The sequence below is a fragment of the Vipera berus genome, assembly GCF_964194415.1.
Source record: "Vipera berus genome assembly, chromosome: 3".
NCBI classification, from domain to species: Eukaryota; Metazoa; Chordata; class Lepidosauria; order Squamata; family Viperidae; genus Vipera; species Vipera berus.
The window spans coordinates 118,511,987-118,538,339 of NC_138204.1; the positions used below are offsets into that span (position 1 = coordinate 118,511,987).

Sequence of the window (26,353 nt, forward strand, 5' to 3'; positions counted from 1 at the left end):
GAAACGCCGCTCTCGGGGAAGGCATTCTTAAAACTCTCTTCTATGGGCAGCGCATACTTGTTTCCTCAGCAAACATAACCCTGGACGACGAGCGAGGCCCCCGGGCAACTCCTCCGAGGCTTTCGCACAACCAGCCAATAGCGCAGGAGGCGGATTCGATGCGCAATCCCAAGCGCGAGCCAATTTCTGAACTCCAGGCGCCCCCTCGCTCGCCCCTTTTCGCCTCCTTCGAGGGTGGGGCTTTCCTACAAGAGGAGGGGGGCGGAGCTGTAGAAAGGAGGCAAAAAGCTCCTCCACGTCAAAGGCTGGTTCTCGGCCGCGCAGGTGCAGGCGCTGAAACGTGAGTATGAGCGACGACTAAAAAGAGGCGCGGAGGCGGTTTACGGATCAGCGAGCGAGAAATAGTTCCACTCAAAGTTTGCCTCGGGATCCGAACCTCTTGCTTTCCCGTTCATCGCGGACAGGGCGCTGTCACAGTGGAAGTGAAGGGACAATCGGGAGTGGGTTGTTGTTGTTTTTTTGCTTTTTGCAATAGATTATTCCTACCGATTATGGTTGCACCCGCGCATACTCTGGTGGACTTCAACTCCCAGAATTCCTTAGACAGCGTGCCTGGCTGAGGAATTCTGGGAGTTGAAGTCCACAAGTCATTAAAAGGGCCAGGTTTGAAGACCCCTGATCTAGGGTCTCCCTTAATGGATCATTCGGTCCAAAATTTTTTTCTTCTCCCATTTGAAACGCTCCGCGCGCAGGAAGACGTTCCTGCTCCGGTTAGAAAAGGACTTTCTCGTTCCCTTGCTGGGAAAAGTAGATACGGAAGGGACGCGCCTTGTTTTTCGGGTTGTTCTTTTCGGAGCGGGTGCTCTTATCTCGCCTGCAATACGACACTTTGTTCCAATTGTCAAGAGGTATTTCCATTTCCCAAAATGGGTTTTAGGCCTGAGGTTTATAAAACGAAGGCGGGTCCTGTTTCATCTCCTCCCTCTGTTTTTTTTTTTCCCCAGCTGCTTTCTGAGCCGCGATAATCTTACATTATCCTTGTGTTCTCCATATCCTAGCTAGCCGTAGGTAAAAGTTACTGACCGGACGGTGGTTCTTAAGTGTTAATCCATTAGCTACACGCGCGCACGCACGGAGTAGAAAGCATCACAAAATGCATTTTTGTGTATCGAGTGGGTGGAATTAAAATAAATAAATAAATAAAATAAATCAACTATAAATTTAAATAATTTTTTAATTTTATTTATTTTAATCCCATCCTTCTCCGAAGACTCAGGGCGGCTTACAATCTAAGCAGTGGGCTAATTAATGCCTCCTTAAGTAACACCAGCTGCCTGCAATTATTGCAGGTTCGCGTCCCACCAGGCTCAAGGTTGACTCAGCCTTCCATCCTTCCGAGGTAGGTAAAATGAGGACCCAGATTGTTGGGGGCAATTAAGCTGACTTTGTAATAATGCCGCTTGGGTGTGTGTGTGTGAAAGCCCTAATAAGCAGGCATATACATAGAATGAAGGCTACTGCTAAGCTTGTAAGCCGCCCTGAGTCTTCGGAGAAGGGCGGGATATAAATGGAATTAAAATAAAAAATAAATAAATAAAATTAAAAGTGCTTAGCAATAGCCTTCATTCTATGTATATGCCTGCTTATTAGGGCTTTCAGCCCCCCCAAGCGGCATTATTACAAAGTCAGCTTATTGCCCCCAACAATCTGGGTCCTCATTTTACCTACCTCGGAAGGATGGAAGGCTGAGTCAACCTTGAGCCTGGTGGGATGCGAACCTGCGCTAATTGCAGGCAGCTGGTGTTACTTAAGGAGGCATTAGCCCATTGCTCCACCAAGGCTCCATCTAATAATGTAATTATGCTCGAGAATGGATTATACAACTTATAATACTTTACAGTGGCGTAGCGTGGGTTGTCAGCACCTGGGGCAAGGCAAGTAATTTGCACCCCCTAACCCATGGATTTTAGCACTCGAGTCTGCACTGTCCCTCCCCCAGATAGTCCCTCGCTCTCTCTCCGCACCGCACCGCAGGCCTGGCACCCCCCCTCCACAGTGGGCGGCGACCCGGTGGCTCGGATCGGATTCGCACAGCCAGCACTGCAGTGAGAGAGAGTGAGTGAGCCAGGCAAGGGCAGAGAGCTGCGAGTGCGAGCGCGCCCCCCCAGATGTTGCGCCGGGTGCGGCCGCCCCCCCCCTGCACCCCCCACGCTACGCCACTGATACTTTATACAGCTTCTCTGGTACAGAAATGAGTGCCCACAAGTATTGAATTTGATAATAAAAATATTTTGCCTTTTCCCCCCTAAACTATTGTGGAAGGTTTTCTGAAAGATAATACCAATGTATAGAATTGGAAGGGAGCTTGGAAGCCACTAGGTCAGGGGTAGGCAACCTCGGCTTTTTTATGACTCATGGACTTCAACTCCCAGAATTCCCGAGTCAGCTATGCTTACTCGGGAATTCTGGGAGTTGAAGTCCATGAGTCATAAAAGAGCCGAGGTTGCCTACCCATGCACTAGGTCATTCCCAAGTGCCCAATTTAATAGTTGAACTAAATATAACACAAATGGCTGATCTTGAAAAAATTATGCAAGGCTATGCTTGTATGGGAGACAACCCCAGGCTACACTGGGAATCCGAGGGGGCCAGTTTGGCATAATAGTTAAGGTGCTGAACAAGAAACGGGGAGCTGACATGCTGGGCATGAAACTTAGCTTTGGGCCAGTCCCTCTCTCAGCCAACTTGCCTCATAGGGTTGTTGTGTGGAAAAGAAGGTGGGAACATTACGTACACCAACTTGAGTTGTAGAAAATAAAGCTGCGACATAAAACTAATAATAATAAAAGGCAGTGGTAAAACTCTTCTATTTTTTGCAAGAAAACTAATGGCCATATTGATTCTAAAGAATCTGTACTTTACATAAGATACCTTGTCACAGAGTATGCACATATTACATCCTCTGCAGCTTTGCATCAGAGTTCGAATGCTTCTTAGTTCCAGTTTATTATTTCTCCTCCGTGGCTTTCCTCGTTTACTCCATTCTGCTACAATGAGCACCATTACTGGTACATTTCAACTGCAGCAACCTCTCAACTACCGAGAAGGTGACCGTCACCAGCCTGTGGATGGGGATCATAGTGAGGAGATCTATGAACCAGCAACTGGTAATCATTTGTTGTAATTGTGATATTGAATTTTTAGGGAGTTAATGTTCTACAGCTATATAATGTTGACCTCTTTTCACACCCACAGGAATAGCTAACTTAGAAGTTATATAACTGACATTTACATCCTATTAGATAATTAGATAAATAACTAATACAAGAGAAAAAATATATTCTTTTTCAAATATTTTTACTGACGCTTTTTATGGCACAATTTATTAATCTGCTGATACTGGTAGAAGAAAATTTTGAGGATTCTTATGCAAGATGTATAAGTAAAGTAATTTATACAAAATTTATATTTATCTAGGAATATACTTTTAGATCATTATGATTGTTTTTAGAAAAATTTCTGTATCAAAACGGTTTTTTTCACTGTGGAAGCAGAAAAAAATAACTGGGCCTTCTGCTGTACATGCCTTAGCATATATCAGTGCTGATGCCAGTACAAATAATACAGGAATATTTAGGCATATATTTTGAAATTAGCTTTGGATTACAAAGTGGTTGCGATTTTTCATTTTAGAAAGTACTATTGCACAATGAAATCGGTGCTCTTTGCATGCTGTCAATGAAACGGAAAAGGCTTTCCTTCAGTCTCATGTTAATATGGAGTGTAATAATGACCCCAAATATGAATCACCTGCCAAATTCTTAAAATGTTTTTATTTCATTTCTAACTTAAGACAGCATTGACTGAGTGGTAGTTATGACTAGTCCTTATATTTAAGGCCATTGCAGCATCCCCATGGTCATGTAATCTGGGCATTTGGTGACCATCTCATGATAGGATGCTGTAGTGTGCTAAGGTCACATGATCAGATTTCCCAAAAGTTCCCTTTCAGCTTCTCACAATCAATGGGGGGGGGGGTGTAGTGGAAAGTTGCATGAGGTCTTTGCTTAACGACCTGTGCAGCCCTCAGCAAGTGGGACTGCTAGAACTACTGTTGCTAAGCTGTGTGGTAACAATTTTTTTTACTTATGACCGTGTTGCTTAACCACAAAGTTTCCAGCCTGTAATCAAAGGAAAAGTAGTAAATATACATTTAAAGAGTAATACAGTATATTTATACGTATACTGAAATGCAAATAAAATAAAATTAATATTTTTCTCAGGTCTTTTCTTTGTTTTCCCAAAAAAGCCTATATTGAGTGTGACCTCTGGTATGCTACTCAAATGCCAACATTAGTCCTGACTTAATTAATATACAAAATCTGCACCTGGATAATATAGGTCTTTTGTAAAAAATAAATAAATAATGATAGCTTCTGTTGTGTACTAATAGTAAATCATCATTAAAAAGGGACAACAAAGAATGTTTTTCCTGCATCAACTCAGAAAGCTCAGATTGCCCAAAGATCTGTTGATACAGTTCTACAGAGGAAATACTGAATCTGTCACTGTACCTCTATAACTGTCTGGTTTGGCACAGCAACCATACAGGAAAGGTACAGACTTCAACAGGTAGGAGTGCAGAAAAAAGCAATTGCAACCAGCCTTCTTTCCATTGAGGACCTGTATATTGCACAAGCAGAAAGAGGGCTGAGAAAATATTTACAGACCCCTCACATGCTGGACATAAATTGTTTCAACTTCTCCCATCAGGATGCCACTATAGGACATTGCATGCCAAAACAATTAGATACAAAGCTAGTTTTTTTCCTCCATGCCATCACTCTGTCAAACACCTAATTCCCACAGCATTGTCTTATGCCTAAAGATATTTACCCATGTAATAGGGCTGTATTGCTATTATTTTTCTCATCATCTTTCCTACAACCTACTACTATTGGTATCTTATGATTTATCACTTGTTTGTATCTTATGAATTATGATGGTATTTTACAATGTATTATCTTATGACTTATCACCTTTTTAGTATGTACACTGAGAGCTTATGCACTGGAGACAAATTCCTCACGTGTCTAATCATGGCCAATAAAGAATATTCCAATGTGGAAGATGAGGTGAAATTGTTCAGCATTATTCCTCCAAGACAGGATATTTAATTTATGAAGTAGATTTCAATTGGATGTTAAAAAAATCATAACACTAAAGTCTTTTCAGAAAAGGGAACAAAGTCCTTAAGAAGTAATGGAACCTCCTTTGTGGATGTATTGAAACTGTGACAGAAGGGTGCTGTAATATTGAATTGTTACTTAAGTCATTTTCACTTCTTAGCATGTAGCTTTATGGATAGTATTAATAAGCATTGCCAAGTAAGAATTGCTGATCTATTTTGGCTAACTGAACTGCCTTTTTTCTTCTTCAGGCAGAATTATTGGGAACTTATCCTTCTCTGGTGAAAAGGAGGTAGATCTGGCTGTAAAGAGTGCACATGCTGCTTTCAAAATATGGAGTCAGAAATCAGGAATGGAACGGAGCAGCATTCTGCTGGAGGCAGCCCGAATTATCCGGGTATGTGATATAAAAGCCATATTGTAAGGTTGTGTTAGCAAGTTTATTAGTATTGGGGGTACACCGACTTTTATGGAACCTGGCTAGGATCAGGTGGGTAGGATACACATTGATTCCCAGGAATCAGGATAATTCTGGTTATGATTGCTGTGTTGTCACTTTTGACAAGGAAGAAAAATATGTAAGCCTCAGATTGTGTACAGATCATAAATTGATTTGAAGTGATTTAAAGAAACAGGTCAGATCCTATCTCCACATTAATATTATCTGTTAATTTCACTACTCTAGTTTTCCCCAAGCAGCTGTACACTGTAAGAAATGAAGAGTTCAAATAGAACTTCTCTCCATGTGGATGTAGTACCGTTGAGGACTACTCATTGAGTACAGTTTGTCAGCCACTTACAAATCCATCTGATGGTGATGTTGTCTATTCTACCTTTTTCGAACTTATCAAGCAGTAGATTGTGGTCTACTTTGTTGAATGCCTTACTGAAATCTTAGTATACTATGTCCACAGTGTTTCACTAGTCAACTAATTTGGTCACTTTATCAAAGAATGAAATAAGATTGCTTTGGCACGATCTGTTTTTAACAAACTTTCCCCCCCCCCAAGGTCTGGCAACTTCAACTCCCTCTATCTTCTCTATTAGTAAGAATTAGGTCCAGTATAGCTTTACTTTTAGTTTCCTCCTCTACCTTTTGGATGACAAAGTTGTCGGCGGGTTGGTTAGGAATCTGTTTGATCTCCCACTTGCTGCAAAGTTTGTCTCCCAATTGATATCTGGATAGTTGAAGTCTCCCATTAGTACTGTGGTATGCTTCCTGCATACATTTGTTAACTGGTTGGCAAAGAGTTCCATCTATTTCTTCTGATTGCTTGGGTGGCCTGTAGTATACCCTTATGGCAATGTCACTTTTCCCCCTTTTATATTAACCCATATTGATTCTAGAGGGCTTTTATCTTTGATCATGTGCATTTCTGTAGATATGTAGTATTCTCTTACATTTAGTGTAACGCCCCCTCCTCTTTTTCTAGTTCTGTGTCTTTTGAACAATTTGTATCCACTCATCAGTCCATTCTAGTCATGGGTTTCATCCCACCAGGTTTCTGTAATGCCAACTGTGTTATACCTATCCTCATGTACTATTGCTTCTAGTTCACCTTGCTTGTTCCCCAAGCTTTGAGCATTACTGTATAAGCATTTAAGACTTGTATGCCTGTCTGTGGATATGGCTCCCAGCTTGCCTTCAGAAGTTGTGGGTGCTTCATCACTGGAGGTTTTTTAAAAAGACTGAAAAGCCATTTGTTTGAAATGATATAAGGCAGGGGTCTTCAAACTCGGCCCTTTTATGACTCGTGGACTTCAACTCCCAGGATTCCTCAGCCAGCATGCCTGGCTGAGGAATTCTGGGAGTTGAAGTCCATGAGTCATCAAAGGGCCGAGTTTGAAGACCACTGATATAGGGTCTCCAAGGTCCCTTCAAGTCCTATTCTATTCTATATGCAAGGTATTTCTTGAAGAGATGCAGGAAAGGACAAACAGATTTAGTGTGGGGGAGTTCCAGCATTTGGAGCAGTGGATTATGACGCTGAGCTTGTCGATCAGAAGATTGGCAGTTTGGTGGGTCGAATCCCGAGTGCCGTGTAGCAGAGTGAGTGCCTGTTACTCGTCCCAGCTTCTGCCAACCTAGCAGTTCGAAAGCACGTAAAAATGCAAGTAGAAAAATAGGGAACACTACGGTGGGAAGGTAACAGCGTTCCGTGCGCCTTTGGCGTCTAGTCATGCTGGCCACATGACCACAGAGACGTCCTTGGACAAGCGCTGGCTCTTCAGCTTTGAAACGGAGATGAGCACCGGCCCCTAGAGTTGGAAACGACTAGCACACATGTGCAGGTGAACCTTTACTTTAATTTAGAAAAAAAGCAAGAAAGACAAGTCATGATAAAGGTTTATAGAATTATGAATGTTGTGAAAAGAATATTAATAATAAGCATTTTTTTCTTTCTCACAATAAAAGAACTTGGAGTATCCATTTACCTTTAATAATGGAAAGTGTTGGATAGATAAAATACTTCACATAAGGATCAGAATTCATTACCAGAAGATGTGGCTATGTATCATTGGTTAATAGTCCATGAGTACATGCTATCTCCAGGATCAGAGACACCAGACCTCTAAATATCAGGCATATTTAATTAGACATTAGACGTTTAATTAGCTACAAAGAAAAAAGACATTGACAAGTCTTTTGACTATCTGAGAAAGACTTCTTTTCCATTCTTAAATAAACTGCAAAGTTAAAATACCAAATTAATACAACAATTACTAATTCCTGTTCCTATAATCAGTGTGTTCTTATTTGGACAAGATGGTAGAAACCTGGTCTATTTGGAATGCACAGTGTACTTCATGGTGTACTATAAGGATGGGCAAATTTTGAGACAGGGATTATAACTGTCTCTTGACCAGATTCCAAGCTATAGGAAGTTTTCCAATGTCTGGGTGACATTAATGAAAATTTTGTTGGGTTTGAGAGATTTGTATAGGAAAAAGATCTCCAGAGGTCTCCTGTCCCTGTCCTTATTTTGCCATGCTGACTGAAAACTGTTCCATTAAATTTCAGCAGACTTAAGCAGTGCTAGGGAAATGTCTCATGAATTGTCTCATCTGGTCTACTCCTGATATGTGATTATAGCACCCTAACATATTTAACTGCACATGCATAGGCTTTTCTGAAATTTTGCCAGTGCTCCGATTACCTGCTATTTTCATGTTTCAAGATCTAGTCTCATTGAAAAAGAATTATTCACCTTGCTGGTTGATCAAGCAGATCATAGTTTTCAAATTTGACCAAATGTATCGTATTTGTATTCTGCTTCACTTGTAAAAATGCATGCAGTTGTAAATCACATGCCGTATATTCTATTGTTCAGCTTTTTTTTTTAGAATTTTCTTTTGAAGTGCAATATGTACAAAGGCTGTTCAGGATTTGTTCTTTTTATTTGTAATTTTATTATATATGTTTTTATTCAAATTGTACCTTTTTAGTGTGCTTTATTGTAAACTGTCCAGAGAGCTTCAGTTATTAAACGGTTTAAATATTTTAATAGATCCATAAAAAATAGAAAATGTCTTGCTATTGCTTAGCATGTTCTGTGCTGTGTATTGGATTCCAGGAAAGAAGAGAAGAAATTGCCACCATGGAAACGATCAACAATGGGAAATCCATCTTTGAAGCTCTCGTAGACATTGATATATCTTGGCAATGCCTGCAGTATTATGCTGGTCTAGCTGGCTCCTTAGCAGGTAGCTGTTACATGTTCTGCTTGTTAATTCTGTCCCTTTCTTAATTCCTTGGTCTACTGTCTCCTTAAATAAAACCAATTAATACAATTTTATATAAGTACTTAATATTAAGAATTAATATCAGGTACTTCCAAGGGAAAAGTCTTAGAGCAAAGGTTACTTTATTTGAGCTCTAGTTGATGTAGAATAGCAGAATTGTTCTTGAATGTTTTAGTACTTACTTCCAGATTAACAGGGCACGGGAGACTAGCAAGGTAAATTTTAGATCATTCATCTTAATTTGCATAGAATAATTTGAAATTGCTCAAAATGAATCTTGTGTTACACTTTCCAAAATTTGACAAAAGTTGCGGAATGTTATGTCCTAATCATTAGCAGGCAATGCTGCAAGTGCCATGGGTATGCTTAAAGTTGGTGAAATAGTTTCTTTTTTATTATATGAAAACCTCAATCCTATCTCTTGACTTCTGCAATATGGAAAAACTATGTTCTTAAATGTAGGAGGGGTATATGGTAAAAAGCATGAATTAATGAATGAAATGAAGAAATGTATTGCTTGTGAACTAATATAAAGAGATGATTATGATTTAACAGAAGACCATGATTAATAGAGTTGAAAATGTGATTTTATGCAGTGAAGTTGATGCATACAGGCATGAAAGTGAAGATGTAGTTTATGAATGAAAGGCTAAAAGGGCTAACATACATAATAGAGGTATGAGATTGTATCATCCAGGTAATTGTCAATACATATGAAAGAACAGGAGGAGTAATTGCTTATGAATGATAGGTCAAATGTTTTTCAAGAGCTTTTAGAAAAACTGTGCAATATTGGGAAGGTGTTTGGTAGAATTCTGATGGAAGGTATATGTGATGACAGTGAATAAAATTTGGAAATTACTATCCTTGTATGTGCTGGGCAGAATCCAGATTTTTGCTGTTCCATAGTCATTGAGGAAGGTAATATGTAGAACAGAACAGAACAGAACAGAACAGAGCCGGAAGGGACCTTGGAGGTCTTCTAGTCCAGTCCCCAGCTCAAGCAGGAGAACCTGCAAGAAATGACTGTTTTGTTGAAAGAAGTAAAAATAACTCTGCTTCTGTCCACTTTGATTATTTAATTTGATGATTTGCTGGGATTCCACGCAGGTTAGTGAATTAGAAAGAAGAGCCCGATTGGACTATCCACATTTTTTTCTGGAGCATCCAGTTTTTGTATTAACCGTATGAGGGGAAAAGTCTGTTCTTCAACAATTAGAATAGAAGATCAGTAGGCTTCCATAGTCATTGAGGAAGGTAATATGTAGAACAGAACAGAACAGAACAGAACATAAAACCTTTTTAATTAATTACTCTGCTTCTCATTTTTGAGAATTGGTTTATATTTCTTACGACTGGATCTCTCTTGTCTTTTCTACTTAGGTGAACATGTCCAGCTTCCTGAGGGATCCTTCGCTTATACCAGAAGAGAACCTCTTGGAGTCTGTGTCGGGATAGGGGCTTGGAACTACCCTTTTCAGATTGCCTGCTGGAAATCAGCCCCTGCTTTGGCCTGTGGTAAAATAAATTAACTTTTTGACGCAAATGAATGAATTTCATTCACAGAAACTAGTAGTCGAGGATTGCCTTTCTTGGTGTTCGTCATTACCATTTGAGATGTGAAAACGGGGAAGAAAGAGCCAGTGGAGTTGTTAGAACTGAATAATAACACTTCAGTAATAGTAGAAGAGGGACGTGGTGGCTCAGTGGGTTAGGACGCTGAGCCAGTCGATCAGAAGGTCGGCAGTTTGGCAGGTCGAATCCCGAGTGCCGCGTAACAGAGTGAGCGCCTGTTACTCGTCCCAGCTTCTGCCAACCTAGCAGTTTGAAAGCACGTAAAAAATGCAAGTAGAAAAATAGGGACCACTACGGTGGGAAGGTAACAGCGTTCCGTGCGCCTTTGGCGTCTAGTCATGCCGGCCACATGACCACGGAGACGTCCTCGGACAAGCGCTGGCTTTTCGGCTTTGAAACGGAGATGAGCACCGGCCCCTAGAGTCGGAAACGACTAGCACACATGTGCGGGGGAACCTTTACCTTTACCTTAATAGTAGAAGAGACCACTTTATGGACACTGGCATTGATTTAGCTTCAAAAATTAAGTGGGGTGGATACAATAATCTGGATGTCTGTATTAATTTGTCTTAGTTGGAGTGAAACATTTTTTCTTCTTCAATATCACTCTTTCATTTGATTGCAATTGAAACTATTTCTAGACAGAAAGTGAGTATCCATTCTTTTTATTCTTGTGAATTGGGCTACCTAGGTAATGCCATGGTCTTCAAGCCTTCTCCCTTCACCCCCATCTCTGTTGTGCTGCTGGCAGAAATCTACAATAAGGCTGGTGTTCCTAAGGGACTTTTCAATGTGGTGCAAGGTGGAGCTGCCACAGGCCAATTCCTGTGCCAGCACCCAGATGTGGCCAAAGTCTCATTCACTGGGAGTGTTCCCACAGGTGTTAAGGTATATATACGTGTGTGTGTGCATGCATGTGTGTGTATTCAGTACTGTCACTATTGAATGATAAAGTTTAAAAAGGTTTGATTTCTGAAGCAGTCCTAATGCAATTTGTCCCTTCTCCAATGACTTGACAATTTATTCACACACATGCAACTACGCTAACATCAGTTAGAAGAGTTGTTTTGCTACTTATCAGAACTGCCAGTTTGAGAGGCTGGTAGACCTGTTTGTTGTCCAATTTACATATTTGCCAGTTGCCAAATCTACAGATATTCCATTGCAATCTCAAGGTCTGCAGGTTTTTTAAAGATGTGCATTTGAATACGATGCACAAAAACCAGGCCTATGCGGGTGTCGTCATTGCTCTTGTACTCAATGCTTGGATGGCCCTTCTTTGGAAATGTGGAGATCACTTCTTAATCCAGATTCTACTTCTGAATTGCATGTTGGTAAAAAATTATCCAGTAATCCTTACTCAGTGTATTTATAAGTTATTTTTATATGCTGAAGTAACTGACAACATTTCATAGTGAAAATAACAGTAACATACATAATTAACAACAGTTCAAATAAAACATGTTCCTTAAGATTAGAAGAAGAAAAAACTTTCTTAATATTCATATAAAAAATGACTGAATAAAGGCCCATTGCTACTTTAATAGCATAACTTTGGGTGTTAGATGTTTATATCAAAAATTAGCACATTTATGTGAGATATCTGCTTGGAAATGTTCACCTATGTCCTGACTAATTCAATAATTAGAGCAATAATTTTGTATGTGAGATGGATTCTTATTCAACAAATTCTAACTGAGACTTTGCATTTACCAAGAAAATAGAATTATAATTGCCTGTGTTAGCTGCTACATCTTGTTCTGTTTTCCCCCCCCAATAGATTATGGAAGCGGCAGCCAAAGGGATCAAACCTGTTACTTTAGAGTTAGGAGGAAAGTCCCCCCTCATTATCTTCTCTGACTGTGTTTTGGATAATGCTGTGAAAGGAGCCCTCATGGCTAATTTTCTTACCCAGGGTGAGGTATGTAACGTTTTTATCTAACAGAGAGGAAGCTGTGGATATGACTAAATCATTTAAAAAGTCTATTTAAATTCCATAGCTGGAGAAGAAATTTGCTGTATCCAGTGCTTTTTTTGTAAAAGAAAAAGGTGCCGGAACTCACACATGTCATACAACCCGCCTTGCCTACCCTACAAGGTTCCATCCAAAAAAGGTGCCGGAACTCCGTTCTGAGCGTTCTATGAGAAAAAAAGCCCTGGCTGTATCTTGTAAAATATTGCAATACAAAAATGGTTATCAGAATCTCTAAGAAAAAAATTGTGCTTTATCATTGGCACTGTGTTGTAAGATCCAATTTTTTCAATGTTCATTGCTTTTCAGGACTCGTATTATCTTGTAATGTTTGTTGTTCAAGAAGCAGCTCTGTTCCTCTATTCACTCCTCATAGACCTTATGTGTAATTATTAGATTTGATTTGACATTGATATTTGTTACTGATTGCTATTCCAAAGAGATATTAAATCAGTGCAGAAATGTCAGTACAGGTAGTCCTCAACTTATTTAATGAGTCTTTGCAGGCATGACAGAGTTTGAATGGGTCTTTACTGCCCATAAACCACTTCTGACCATTATAAATTTTGCATTACACCCACTGCCATCAAATGACCATATTTCAAGTGCTTGGCAATTTGTTCACATTTATGACCAGTTGCCAAGAGTCCTATGATCACCATTTGAAATCTTCTCTGGCAGCTTCCCCAGAAAATCACTGGAGGAAGCTGTCAGGGAAGATTGCAAATGGAGGGAATGTAGAATTTGAGATCTGTTCCTCCAGCATGCTAAAGGACTTCTCCTCCCCTCTGTGCAGTGAGAGGAAACCCACCAGATCTCAAATCTGATGGAAATGCTAGTGAATGCCAGCATTTCCCCCCCCCCACTTCAAAGGTGAAAACACTAGTGAACATCAGCATTCTGTGCCTTTCAGAACAATGGTATTTGCTAGGGTTTTCACCAGATTTGAGATCTAACATGCTGAAGGATTTCCCCTCCAGAGGTGAAATCTCTCAGCCCACTGGAGAAACAGACCTCAAATCTAGTGAAAACGCCAGCAAATGTGTATGGTGGAAGACCTGTGCCCGCTCCCTACTCTGCTACACCCGAGAGGCCCAGGCCTTCTCCCTGGCACTCCACTTAACAACCTGTGTGGGTCACTTAACAGCTGCAACTTGGAGAGCCAGACTTGGGGTCCTTGAGCAAAGTGATTACATGGCTTCTGACTTAACAACTACTTTACTCACTGACTGAAATTCTGGGCCCAAGGGTAGTCGTAAGTGGAGATCTACCTTTGAGTTGATAGTTACAGGTTAGTTAGTTCTAAGCCTGTCAATTCAGGAAATGGGCCCTTTTTAAAGCCTGTTCCTGTGCTTCAGGTGTGCTGCAATGGTACTCGTGTGTTTGTACAACGAGCAATCCTGGATGCCTTCACCAGAGAAGTTGTGAAACAGACTCAGAACATCAAAATTGGTGACCCCCTGCTGCAAACTACAAGGATGGGGGCACTTATCAACAAGGCACACCTGGAGAAGGTCTTGAGTTTTGTTAAACAAGCAAAGGAGCAGGTGAGCATTATCTTTACTGAGGTTTATCCTGAGGGATTGGGCTACTGAAAACACTTCACTCTTCTGCCACAGGAGGTGCTAGAACATTGTATTATATATTATGTGCAAAACTGAGTATTGAAGGTAGAATAAAAGTGCTTTTCTGTGTCTGTACAGTTTATGGCCATCCAGGGAAAAGCTATCTGATCTAGGCACATCTGTTTAACCAACTGTAATTGAGTTACTAAAAACAATGAGTACAAACCACATCTGGAATAAAATTTGGCATGCTCGGTGGTAGATTTTATATTAGTGTCTACCTCTTATTGTGGGAGAACTCAGATTTGAGCTGTGTTTACCATAGAGAATTCTTTTTATGGTCACGTGGTGTGGCTCCCATTGACCTATATTCAACTAATTTAAGACAGTAATGTTAAATAAACATGCAGGTTTGTTTAACCTGTTTTGACTGTAAGGGCTGCAACTCATGTGGCTGGTAAAGTTATGGTATCATCTTAGTGAGCAGTGGAGCCCTTTTTGGATGATTTTAAAGGGGAAAATATGCCTCAACGCTTTTTATGCCCATTCACTAATGCAAAATAAATAAATGCCTCATCTCTATAGTATAAATAAATAGAAAAGAAATAAATAGGTATAATATGTGAATGTGTGTGTGTACCTAAACTCAATGGGGAAAGGGGTCTGGTCTATTAGTTTTGCTTCTTTATTTGTTTATAAAATTTATTGGCTGCCCATCTTACCTCAGGGTAACTCTGGGCAGTTTACAATCATAAAAAACCCTAGGAAGTTTGTACTCATTTATTGGGTCCTCAGAGAGATACAAATGACCAAGACTAGCTAGGGATCTTCTGTGCTAATAAATATGCAAGGGAACATTTATTAGTCCTGTTTTCATTTTAATGTTCATTCCCATTCCATCTTCATATATAACCCAATTTCTATTGCTATTTCCCTTTCTAAGTCTGTAAGGAATGCAACTTACAGTACCTATCAGCCATTGCTTCCCTTCAGAGTCCATGTGCTGTTCACTCTTATCAATAGCCAATAAGGAAAACAAGAGCAAGCAACAATTGCAATTATCTTGTCAGCTCCCAGCTGACAGGAGGGTACACTCCATTAGTAATAACCACCCCTTGCCAGACACTTTATGAAATTAACTGGAATGTATAGCGAGTAAAAACAACATTGGCAGTAAAAGGGAGTGCATTTTTCACTTCTAATGTAATACAAAGCTGAGGTAATGAGCAAATTCTTGAATTAACTGGTGGCAATTTTTACAGTCTGCTGGTTATATGCAATAATACAAACTTCTGATTAAAAACAATCTCTTACTGTTTGTTTCTTCCATGGGACAATACAGAAAAGAATAATTTAATCAGGATATTATATAAGGAAATTGCTTACCAATCTATACTTAATGACCTTGTATCTTGATTATGTTATATTGTACTATATTTACCTGAGCTAAGTTAAGAGTTTCAAGGTTTTATGGTGTTAAGTCCCTACAATTAATTCTATAGTTTGCAACAAAAAAATCCATAAAGACAAGAGTTAGTTTAATCAGAAAAAACATACTTTGTTCCAGACATGTCAAACACAAGGCCCGGGGGCCAGATCCAGCCCGCGAAGTGGTTTCATGTGGCCTGCGAAGCCATCCTGGAAACAGTGAGGAAATGGCCCACACTGCCTTGGCCCTGGCCCAGAGACCCTCAGATCTGTCCCACTCCTGCCCAGGCCCCCATAGGCACCCTTGATGAGAAAGATGTAGAGCTGGCCACGCCCACCTAGTAGGCCACGCCCACCCTGGCCATACCCACCCGCCCCTCTGAGGGCAACCGCAATGCTGATGCGGCCCTCAATGAAGTTGAGTTTGACACCCCTGCTTTGTTCCTTGTCTATTTCTACCTCTTTAGCATATATGCTGCTTTTTAAAATAAATTTATAGGGAAGAGCTAACTAAGACTTCAAGTCAGTGCTTCTCAGGTTTAGCAACGTTAAGATGGATGGACTCCCAAAATTCCCCAGCCAGCAGGCTCTGGGCACAGTACAAATCAGCATGCTGGCTAGGGAATTCTGGGAGTTGAAGTCCAGTTATGGTGAAATGTCATACCATTTGGGTTTCAAACACTTACATGACATTATGTGATTGGAGAAGATTCATTTCTATTGGCAACAGTGATATTGCACCAAGAGAAAGAACCTTCTGTCCAGTCTAGTGTTTTATTATATCCACTTAAGCTTTGGTACCTTCCTGTACAGGTTGGCAATGTTTTGCTAATTATACCTAAAATGTATTGTGGTTTTTTCTACCATTGTCTTCTGTTACACTTTTTTAGGGTGTAAAAGTCCTGTGTGGAGGGGATGCATTTGTGCCAGATGATCCCAGTCTGAAAAATGGCTTTTATATGTCTCCTTGTGTCTTAGGTATGGATACTATATTATTAATGCAATTGGCACTACTTTTTAACCATAGTCAAAGCTTTGCTCTTACTAAACTAGACTAAAGGGGTAGGGTGAAGACAAGGTAATAACATGGTGCTAAAAAGTGATTAAATTAAAATGATAAAGTGACAAAATGAGTGGATCAGGGAAATGCTGTGGATATAGTTTACTTGGTTTTCAGTAAGGCATTTGACAAATTCCACAGCCTACTTTATTTATTTATTTACTTACGTATTAAATCTATTGGCCACCCAATTTACCACAGGGTAATTCCTCTTGGTACTTCTTGGTAAGATTGAACATTGTGCGATAGACAGTGCTATCACCTTTATGCAAAGGGAAAAAAATAGTCCAACCTATCAGAAGCTGTAAAAGACAGAATAGGAATACAAATCAAAATAGGCAAGAAAATGGTAAGAGAATACCTATCGAGTCTAGATAAGTGCAGATTACCAGAACCAGATGGTTTACACCCCATGGGTCTGAAGGAGCTGGCAGACATGATCTTGGAACCACTGAACAATTTTTTAAAGCTCCTGGAACATCAGGGAACTACTGCTGGAGTCGAAAAATGCTGATGTGATTCCAATCTTTTTTAAAAAGGGGGGGGGGGAATGGATCAGGAAACAACAGACTAATTAGCCTGATATCAATACCCAGGAAAATCCTGGGAAAGATAATAGAATGAGGAATGAGCACTGATATTACTAGAAATCAACATTGGTTTGTTAAAAACAGATCATGACAGAGAACTCTTATTGCCTACTTTGACAAAGTGATTAAATTAGAGGATCGAGGAAATGCTGTGGATATAGTTAACTTAGACTTCAGTAAGGTATTTGACAAAGTAGACTACAACCTATATCCACCAGATGGATTCACAACTGGCTGACCAACCACACTCAATGTGTAGTCAATGAAACTACATCTACATGGAGTGAAGTATGCATTGGCATACCTCAAGGTTCTGTCTTGGGCCCAATGCTCTTCAATTTCTTCATAAATGATCTAGATGAGATAGAAGGAGAACTGATCAAATTTCCAGACAACATCAAATGTGCAGGGGGGGAGGGGATTACCAACATCTTGGAAGATAGACTCTTGATTCAGAAGGATCTTAATAGAACTGAGCATAGGGCCTTAGCCAACAGGACGCAGTTCAGTGGAGAGAAAAGTAAGGTCCTGGATTTGGGCAGGAAAAACTAAATGTACAGCTATAGAATAGGTGGTACCTGTATCAACAATAGTAACTGTGAGAGGGATCTTGATGTCTTAGTGGACCATCACTTAAGTACGATCCAGCAGTGTGCTGCAGCTGCCCCAAAAGCCTATGAGGTCTTGGGCTGCATTAACAGAGGGATAGCATCAAGATCACGAGAAGTGATAATACTGCTGTATACTGCATTAATGAGTCTATACTTGGAATGCTGAATCCAATTCTGGTCACCACATTACAAAAAAAGATGCTGAATCCCTAGAAAGATTGCAGAGAAGAGCAACAAAGATATTAAGGGGTCTGGAGGCTAAACTGCATGAGAAATGATTAAGGGAACTAGGTATGTCTAGCCCAGGGGTAGGGAACCTTGGCTCTTTTATGACTTGTGGACTTCCAGAATTCCTGAGTCAGCTTGACTGGTTCAGGAAATCTGGATATTGAAGTCCACAAGTCCTTACCTCTGATCTAGCCTAAGGAAGAAGAAGATTAGGAGTGACCTGTTAGCTGTCTTCTGGTATTTGAGGGGCAGTCAAAGGGAGAAGGGGGTCAAATTATTCTCCAAAGCACCTGAGGGCAGGACAAGAAGCAAAGGGTGAAGCTTGTTAAAGAGAGATCCAATTTGGAACTAAAGAGAAACAGTTAATGGAACAGCTTATTTCCTGAAGTTGTGGGTACTCCGTTGTTGGAGGCCTTCAAAAAAAAAATGGACAACCGTTTGACTGGGATAGTCTAAGGTGTTTTGCCTTAAACAGGGGTTTGGATTAGAAATTCTCCAAGGTTCCTTCCATCCTTTGATTCTATTTTCATGGTTATATAGATGTAGACCTGGAGGCAGTGTCAGTTACACTGGAAAAAATTGCCTTATGGATTGATCTGAGGTTAGTTAAGCCAACTGCATTGAAGAACGTAGTGCCCCATATGTTGTAGACATTAAAAACAGACTTCATGATCGGATGATTAAAACTGAAACTCTCTAAAGTGGGACTTAAAAATTAAGTATTTAAGGATGTGCTCTGGCCATTTATTTAATTTAAAAGTTTTATCTTAAATCTTACAAAAAAAGATCTTTAGAAAGTAGTTCTGAAATTCTACTTAGTTCTTAGAGGCTGAAGTAGCCCTTCTCATTTCATATAAATTCAGACTGACTGTTTTCTTAATACTGTATGATCATTCCTGTGTTGCTTCCAGGAAACTGTAAGGACAGCATGACATGTGTAAAAGAAGAGATTTTTGGACCAGTCATGTCTATTCTACCTTTTGACACAGAAGAAGAGGTCTTAGAGAGAGCCAACAATACACATTTTGGCCTGGCAGGAGGTGTCTTCACCAGGTACAATCAAGAAAGAGAACATATTTCAGGAGGTTGAGTGGGGAGACGGCTGTGGCAAGTGGAGCTGCGTATGTAGGAATAAGGCATTTATGACAGCTGTGAGGCTGGAAGCAGTCAACTTGGAGCATGGCAAAAAGCTGTTTGCTCCATGGTTCTGATTTGATTTAAAAAAATGAATGTTATCCTTGCTTTCCGATTCCTCACTAAAATGTCAGACATCCCTAGCAGTATCCCAAGGAAAGAGTTAATAAATAATGGGCTTTATACTAGGGAAATGAGAGTGAATTTAAATTATCCTTCTGCTTTACAGAGATATCCAGCGTGCCCACAGAGTAGCAGCTGGTCTCCAGGCTGGTGTGTGTTTCATCAACAATTACAACGCCAGTCCTGTGGAGCTTCCCTTCGGAGGATACAAGATGTCAGGTATTCCATTCAGTAACTTGCTTTAATAATATTTTGGCTGTTGGCAGCTGCTTACATGATACTTGACAAAACATGAAAAAATCACTCTAAATTGGATCATGAACTAAATTTCACAATTTCAACGTACAGAGTTAAAGCAGCAGAACGTTATTACCCAGTTTACAGTAGCAGCGATAGCCAGATTAGCCAGATTTGTTCCTCTCTCATGATAATTTCATCTTCTTTCTGAAATCTCTATTTCAAAAAGAAGTTGGATTTATTTAAAATAAGACAGAGGACCTACATACTTATGCAAACCTGTTTTATGAGTAAGCTCCATTTAGTAAGGATGACTTCTACATAAAACATACATGATGTAAAGAAACTTTTCTTAAGTACAAAAATGTATACATTGCATTTTAAATTAAAATGGAGATAAGAAGAAAAACTGGTATTAAATCAATATTAGATTTGTAAGCTGTATGTTTGACTCATAACTTCTCACTGAGTGGGTGGGGGGAAAACACTTGATTTATACATGAAGAAGTTGTCATTTACATTTTATCATTAGGAATCTAACTTCTGGAATGAGACTATTAAGTTTGTTTTGACAGATTCTTCATTCTCTGATGCATCGTTTGCAGATTTTTAGAGCATATGGTTACAATTTTATCATACATTTATCTCTCTTTTCAGGATTTGGACGAGAGAATGGCAAAGCAGCAATTGAATACTATTCCCAGCTGAAGACAGTCTTTGTGGAAATGGGAAATGTAGAATCAGTGTTCTAATGGCCCTAGTCTAGTTGATTTCTTCTGGTTAACGTACAGAAGCTGGCAGTGATCCTAATGCCTTTCCTAGGCAGACTGTTTTATACAATGCATTTGATTACATTGGTTTTTTTTCCTACAACTATTTTGAATTACATTGTTTCTTTTTCCTTTCTTCTCTTGAAAGTACATAATGGAGAAAACAGAATAGTCACTGGCCATAAGATTTTTTTTGCAACCAGTCCCAAATAATTCCTTAACACCTCTTGCCAATTTTTCTGAGCTAAGCATTGTAGCACCAAATCTCAGGAGCATAAGACTGTCTGACTCTACACCTTGAGATAACTTACATTTCCCAGTCAATTGATCTTGATTGTTGTTATCCAGAAACCATAACTTAAGGAGGTTGATTGTATTCCTATTGCCTTTCCTAGGCAGACGTGTTTTATACAATGCAGTTTGAGCAAATAAAGGTGCTGGTGGTACTGAGCACTAAATGCATAAAATTACATGAGACTGTGCTCCCCGCTCACACACATATGTAACTGTAGTTTAATGAGTTTATTAATGTTCCCCAGCAATTCCCCTCACCAAAATCCCAGAACTGTCCCAATCAGGTCCAGCCACAAGCGGACCAAGGTTAGACAAAGCAGTGGCCCAATAGTCCACAAAGCACTTGAAAGTTGCTCAAACAAAATAACTGCACTAGACAAACTTAAATCCACCAAGCAAAACTTAAATTCACAAAGAAGAGAATTGCTCAGGGGGCAAGGAAAGGTTGAGAGTCTGCAAGGCACAATTCCAAACATGGTATCAATCCAGAGTGAAGCAGTAAAAAAACAACAAAAATCTATTGGAAGAGATGGTCAGGATTTAGGGTGAAATGTTAATTCTCAAACGGTTGAGAGCAGGCCACAAACTTGGGGGAAAAAATCAAAATTTAAAATGGAGTAGCCCCTTTTGGAAATATTTTGTCAAAATATTTTGCAGTGTTCCCATAAAACAAAATGAAAATCGTTTTCCTTTTTTTTACCATAAGTACATACAAAATCACAACAGTAAATGGTTGGTAATCTATCCTGAATGCTGCTACTCAACTCAGTAAAATTAACTGGGTAGCTTTCAGAAAAATGTACTTTGAACATTTTTTAAAAAATCGGTAGGAAATAGAAACTAATGAAAGCATGTTTTTGCACACTTTTGAATTTGGCAGCCTGCCTTAAAAAAGTCACAACACAGGAAGCATTATATTATAATGCATGAGCTAACTTCCCTATGGCAAGAGAGGAAGAATAGCACTAAACTTATCTATAGGGAAGAGAGCTATTTTTTAAATTTAGGTAGTCCAAAGATATTCATAATTACGAATGCTTCACTTCCACTTGTCAAATATATATCTCCACCTGTCAAAAATATATCTCCAACCGCCTGGCTTCATTGTGTGCTGTTATCTCTTGCTTAAACAGCTACATGGACCATAAGGAGAGTTGGAGAATTCATTTGCTTGACATCATACTCAGAAGAATCAGGAAGTCAGACCAAGATCAGGCTGTTTCTTGTCAAAATCCAGTTACTTTTTGATTCTGGTGGAAGTAACTTTCTCAAATGCCTTACTGAAATCCAAGTATACTATATTCACTGCATTTGGCTGGTCCATTAATTTAGTCACATTGTGAAAGAATGAAATAAGATTTGTTTGGGATGATTTGTTTTTGACAAACCCATGTTAGCTTCTGGTTATAAGTTTGCTTGCTTCTAGGTGTTCGCAGATCTATTGTTTGATTTTTTCCCCCAGAATCGTCACAGATTCTGATGGCAGACTGATTGGTCTATTGTTTCCTGGATGTATTTCCCCCCCCCCCTTTTTTTTTGAAGATGGGAACCACATCAGTTCTTTTTCAGTCCTCTAATAGTTCTCCAGGGCTTCAGGATCTTTGAAAGATGTGGTTCAACGGTTCTGAGAACACATTTGCTTAAGATAGGCTTAAGATGCAGAAGGATCTTGACAGACTTGAACATTGGGCTCTATCTAACAAAATGAAATTCAATGGTGAAAAAATTAAGGTTCTACATTTAGGCAAGAAAAACCAAATGCACAGGTATACCTTGCTCAATAGTAGCAACTGTGAGACGGATCTTGGAGTCTTAGTGAACAATCACTTAAATATGAGCCAGCAGTGTGCTGCAGCTGCCAAAAAAGCCAACACAGTGCTAGGCTGCATTAATAGAGGGATAGAATCAAGATCATGTGAAGTGTTAATACCACTTTACAATGCCTTGATAAGGCTACATTTGGACTATCGCATCCAGTTTTGGTCAACAAGATGTAAAAAAGATGTTGAGACTTTAGAAAGAGTACAGAGAAGAGCAACAAAGATGATCAGGGGACTGAAGGCTAACACACATAAGGAACAGTTGCTGGAATTGGGAATATCTAGTCTAATGAAGAAAAGGACGAGGGGTGACATGATAGCAGTGTTCCAATATCTCAGGGGCTGCCACGAAGAGGGAGTCAAGCTATTCTCCAAAGCACCTGAAGGCAGGACAAGAAGCAACGGATGGAAACTAACCAAAAGAGAGAAGCAACCTAGAACTAAGGAGAAATTTCCTGACAGTTAGAACAATTAATCAGTGGAACAACCTGCCTCTAGAAACTGTGAATGCTCCAACACTGGAAGTTTTTAAGAAGAGACTGGACAGCCATTTGTCTGAAATGGTATAGGGCAGTGATGGCAAACCTTTCAGAGACTGAGTGCCCAAACAGCAACCCAAAACCCACTTATGTATCGTCGGGTGCCAGGTGGCTGTGGCCCATTGGGTGGATGTGGCTCATTGGGTGGGTGTGGCCCATTGGGTGGGCGTGGCTGCAGTGGTAACGGCAGACTGGGTGGGACCAAAAATTTCAATCAATCCCAACTTTACGAGATCTTTTTTTTCCCACAAGAAGTTGAAATTGATTGAACCTTTTTTTTTTTGCACACAGCAGCGGAGGCCTAAAGCAAAAAGGTTTTACAAAACACAGCTGAAAGCCTAGGACTGGGGCAACAGCACATGTACCCACAGAGAGGGCTCTGCGTGCCACCTGTGGCACGCGTGCCATAGGTTCGCCACCACGGGTATAGGGTTTCCTGCCTGAGCGGGGGATTGGATTAGATGTGCTCCAAGGTCCCTTCCCTTTATTATCATTATTATTACAGGTAATCCCAGAGTTGCAAACGTCCGAAGTTACACAATAAGCTTCCCCTAGTGCTTATGAGCAAGTCCCAAAATTACGAATGTTGCTGCACCACAGCAGTCGTTCACCCTTATGAATGACCACAGACATTGCAACATTCATCGTGGTTATTCCCTCCCTCCCCACCCCTGCTCCAGGTCTCCCTAGGCCAGGGGTCAGCAACCTGAAACAGTGAAAGAGCGACTCGGAACCGGTTCCCTCACAAAAGGAAAAACTGGGAGCCGCAAAAAATATGTGTACATGCACGCATGCGCAGAACAGGGTTTGACTGAAGAGTGGAGCCAAGGCGAGATATGCACCTACCCTGCATATTTGAATTGATTGGTTGAACTTTTTTAGTCCCACTTTTTTTTTTTTTTTGGACTGCACATGGCAGAGGACTGGGAGCCGCAGGAGACGGCTGAAAGAGCCGCATGTGGCTCCGGAGCCGCGGGTTGCACACCTGTGCCCTAGGCACCAGCCCTTCAATACTCACCCTGCGAAGATCGAGATCCTTCGCTTGCTTGGCTGCTCCAGGCCTTCAGTGCATTCGCAGAAAATAGAGGCCTAAAGTAACACAAGATCACACGAGTTCAGTGGCGCAAGATCTCACACTACTGATCTTATGGGATCTCATAGTACTTGAGGCCTGTTCTCTGCAACAGACAATGGAACTGAAGCTGGAGGAGGCTTCTGTGTGCCTCTGGAGTCTGGATCCAGGCACTGGAGACCTTTTTCAGTCCACTGCCACCTGGCTCTGAGGCTGGGGGATGTTTCCACGGCCCTCTGGAGGCCCAATCTGGGCATTGGAAGCCTTTTCCAGGCCGCTAACACCCAGAAATGGGCCTCCAGAGAGCCGCGGAAACATCCTCCAGCCTCAGATCTGGGTGGCAGAGGCCTGGAAAAGGCCCCTTTTCAAGGGAGGGAGTAAAAAAGTCAGTTTCCTTTTGAAAAGCACCTTTGGGACAACTATGAATCTACTTAGAAACACCTCCACCCTGTTGTCTTTAGTGGCCATAAGTACTACTGGTAGGTTTTACAGATAGGGAGATATCTAGGAGCAAAAATCAAATATGTGACTGAGAGGCTTTCTAAAAAATTAAGCCTACAGATTTATTATTCCTTTCTCCTCTTTCATGTGGGGACAAATGATACAGCAAAGATCCTGAAAACAATGTCAAGGAACTATGAGCAGCTAGGCAAGAAAGCCAAAGAGACAGCAGCACAGGTAGTATTTTCATCGGTATCCAATGGAAGATCAACATCCAGTGAGGGAGTGGAGGACTTTAGGAGTTTGTTCAGTTATTTGTGCTTTGGAATTAATTGGCTCAAGAGATGATGCCACTGAGAAAACTTTGTATTACTTAAATCAGAAGCTTCTGGCAGGGAAAGGGCTACATCTTACAAGAGTCAGGAAGAATGTGTTTGGAAAACAACTGGCTCAGTTCAGAATGAGGGGAAGAAAGAATAAATTATCTTGGGAAAATCCATTGCTAATCTGATTCACTTTTAAATAATTTCCCCAATCTTAGTGTAGTTTTCTCAGATTTTCCTTAATGCTTATTACATATTACACTTATGTTTTACATTCCTTAAAGGTCAAGTGTGGGAAATGTTTGAAATAGTTAAGTGTCCAAATTTTTATTTTTAATATTAGGCCTGTTGCAGAAGCAAAAAAGATTATTTTATATGATAGCATTAGAATTGAAAAATAGTGTATTAAGATGTGAAGTGATTTACCGTATATAGTCCTGTCCATTAATGTGGCTCATGAATGTAGTCAGATTGACAAGTCCTTCTCCCTCCCCTTCCAGTCCTTCTGTCTATGTATGTACAGGAAAAATAAAGATGGTCACAAGAAGTCATTTGTTGGGCTTGGGCTAATATTTTGTGCATTGCAGGTTGCTAGGATCTTTCTTGACTCATGGAGAAGTGATACATCTGAACCTTGTCTTGTTTAAGCCTTGCCATGACTCCTCAATTCTGAGGGCTGTGAACAATGGCTAATATTGTGAGGTGGTGAGGGGTTAAAAAAATTGAGTGGACATCACTTTTATTTCTTGCTCAGTCACAAGACCTACAACCTGCCACTGTGAGAAAGAAAACAGTTCTTTTGGAGAATTGAGATTGTATGGGGGCAAACCTTTTTAGAATCTGACTTTCTACACACTTTCTACATGCAATTCATAAAGAAAAACTAGAGACATAGCCATATGCTATACAGTAAACATAAAAGTCTTATTTAGCATTTAAAGTATGTAAACAACCATCTAATTTATTTGCTATATTTGCTTTTTAATCTTCTCAAAAAGACTTCCCCCATACTGAGGTGATTTCAGTCCATACATTTTACAATAGGGAAGAAGATGCTGGGCAGGCAGTGATACTTGAAAAGTCCCCAGGCTGTAGTCAGCAGTCAAGGACAGAGAGCACATTTAGGAATGCTCAGTAAAACAAGATATGTCTTAGACTTCAGTCATATCTGGTTAGTAATTATTTTTCATTTTCAGTTTAATACACAATAGCTCTGCTAATGCCAAGCTGAACATATAATACTTATTCTTTTCTGTTGGAGTCTTGAAAGCAATACTTGTGTGATCTGGGTAAAATAAGCCGAATCCAGGTCTTGGCTCATTTCTCCTTGTTTTTGGTCTTAGGCTGTTTACAGCTACACATCTGTTATGATGGCAACCAGTTTCCTGTATGTTCTTTCCATTCGTTATCTTTCTATTTCTATCCACACCCAGTAGAACAGATTTCCTTTGCTTTGATGACTAAATGTTTATAGCAACTATAACTTCCGGAAAATCTCTGAAAATGCAACAGCCAATATACCAAGGTTTTTGTTTAATAGTACTGTATGTCTGGTTTTTTGCTTGGCAGCAGGTCTTGCTATGGTGTGAATTTATTTATTTAATCTATTTCTTGTCCTTGAATAGGAGTTTGACTTTT

General features: G+C 40.1%; 1 protein-coding gene across 1 annotated transcript; it reads left to right on the forward strand.

Moving 5' to 3' along the window:
• Window positions 1–204: 204 nt before the first annotated feature.
• Window positions 205–20,357, forward strand: ALDH9A1 (aldehyde dehydrogenase 9 family member A1). The gene is made up of 12 exons (XM_081323443.1): window positions 205–340; window positions 2,969–3,167; window positions 5,441–5,586; window positions 8,765–8,894; window positions 10,317–10,451; window positions 11,200–11,396; window positions 12,289–12,429; window positions 13,839–14,027; window positions 16,364–16,451; window positions 18,874–19,015; window positions 19,326–19,438; window positions 20,114–20,357. The coding sequence occupies exons 2-12, from the start codon at window positions 2,987–2,989 to the stop codon at window positions 20,206–20,208; spliced, it is 1,557 nt and encodes a 518-aa protein (XP_081179569.1). The 5' UTR covers window positions 205–340; window positions 2,969–2,986; the 3' UTR covers window positions 20,209–20,357.
• Window positions 20,358–26,353: the final 5,996 nt, after the last annotated feature.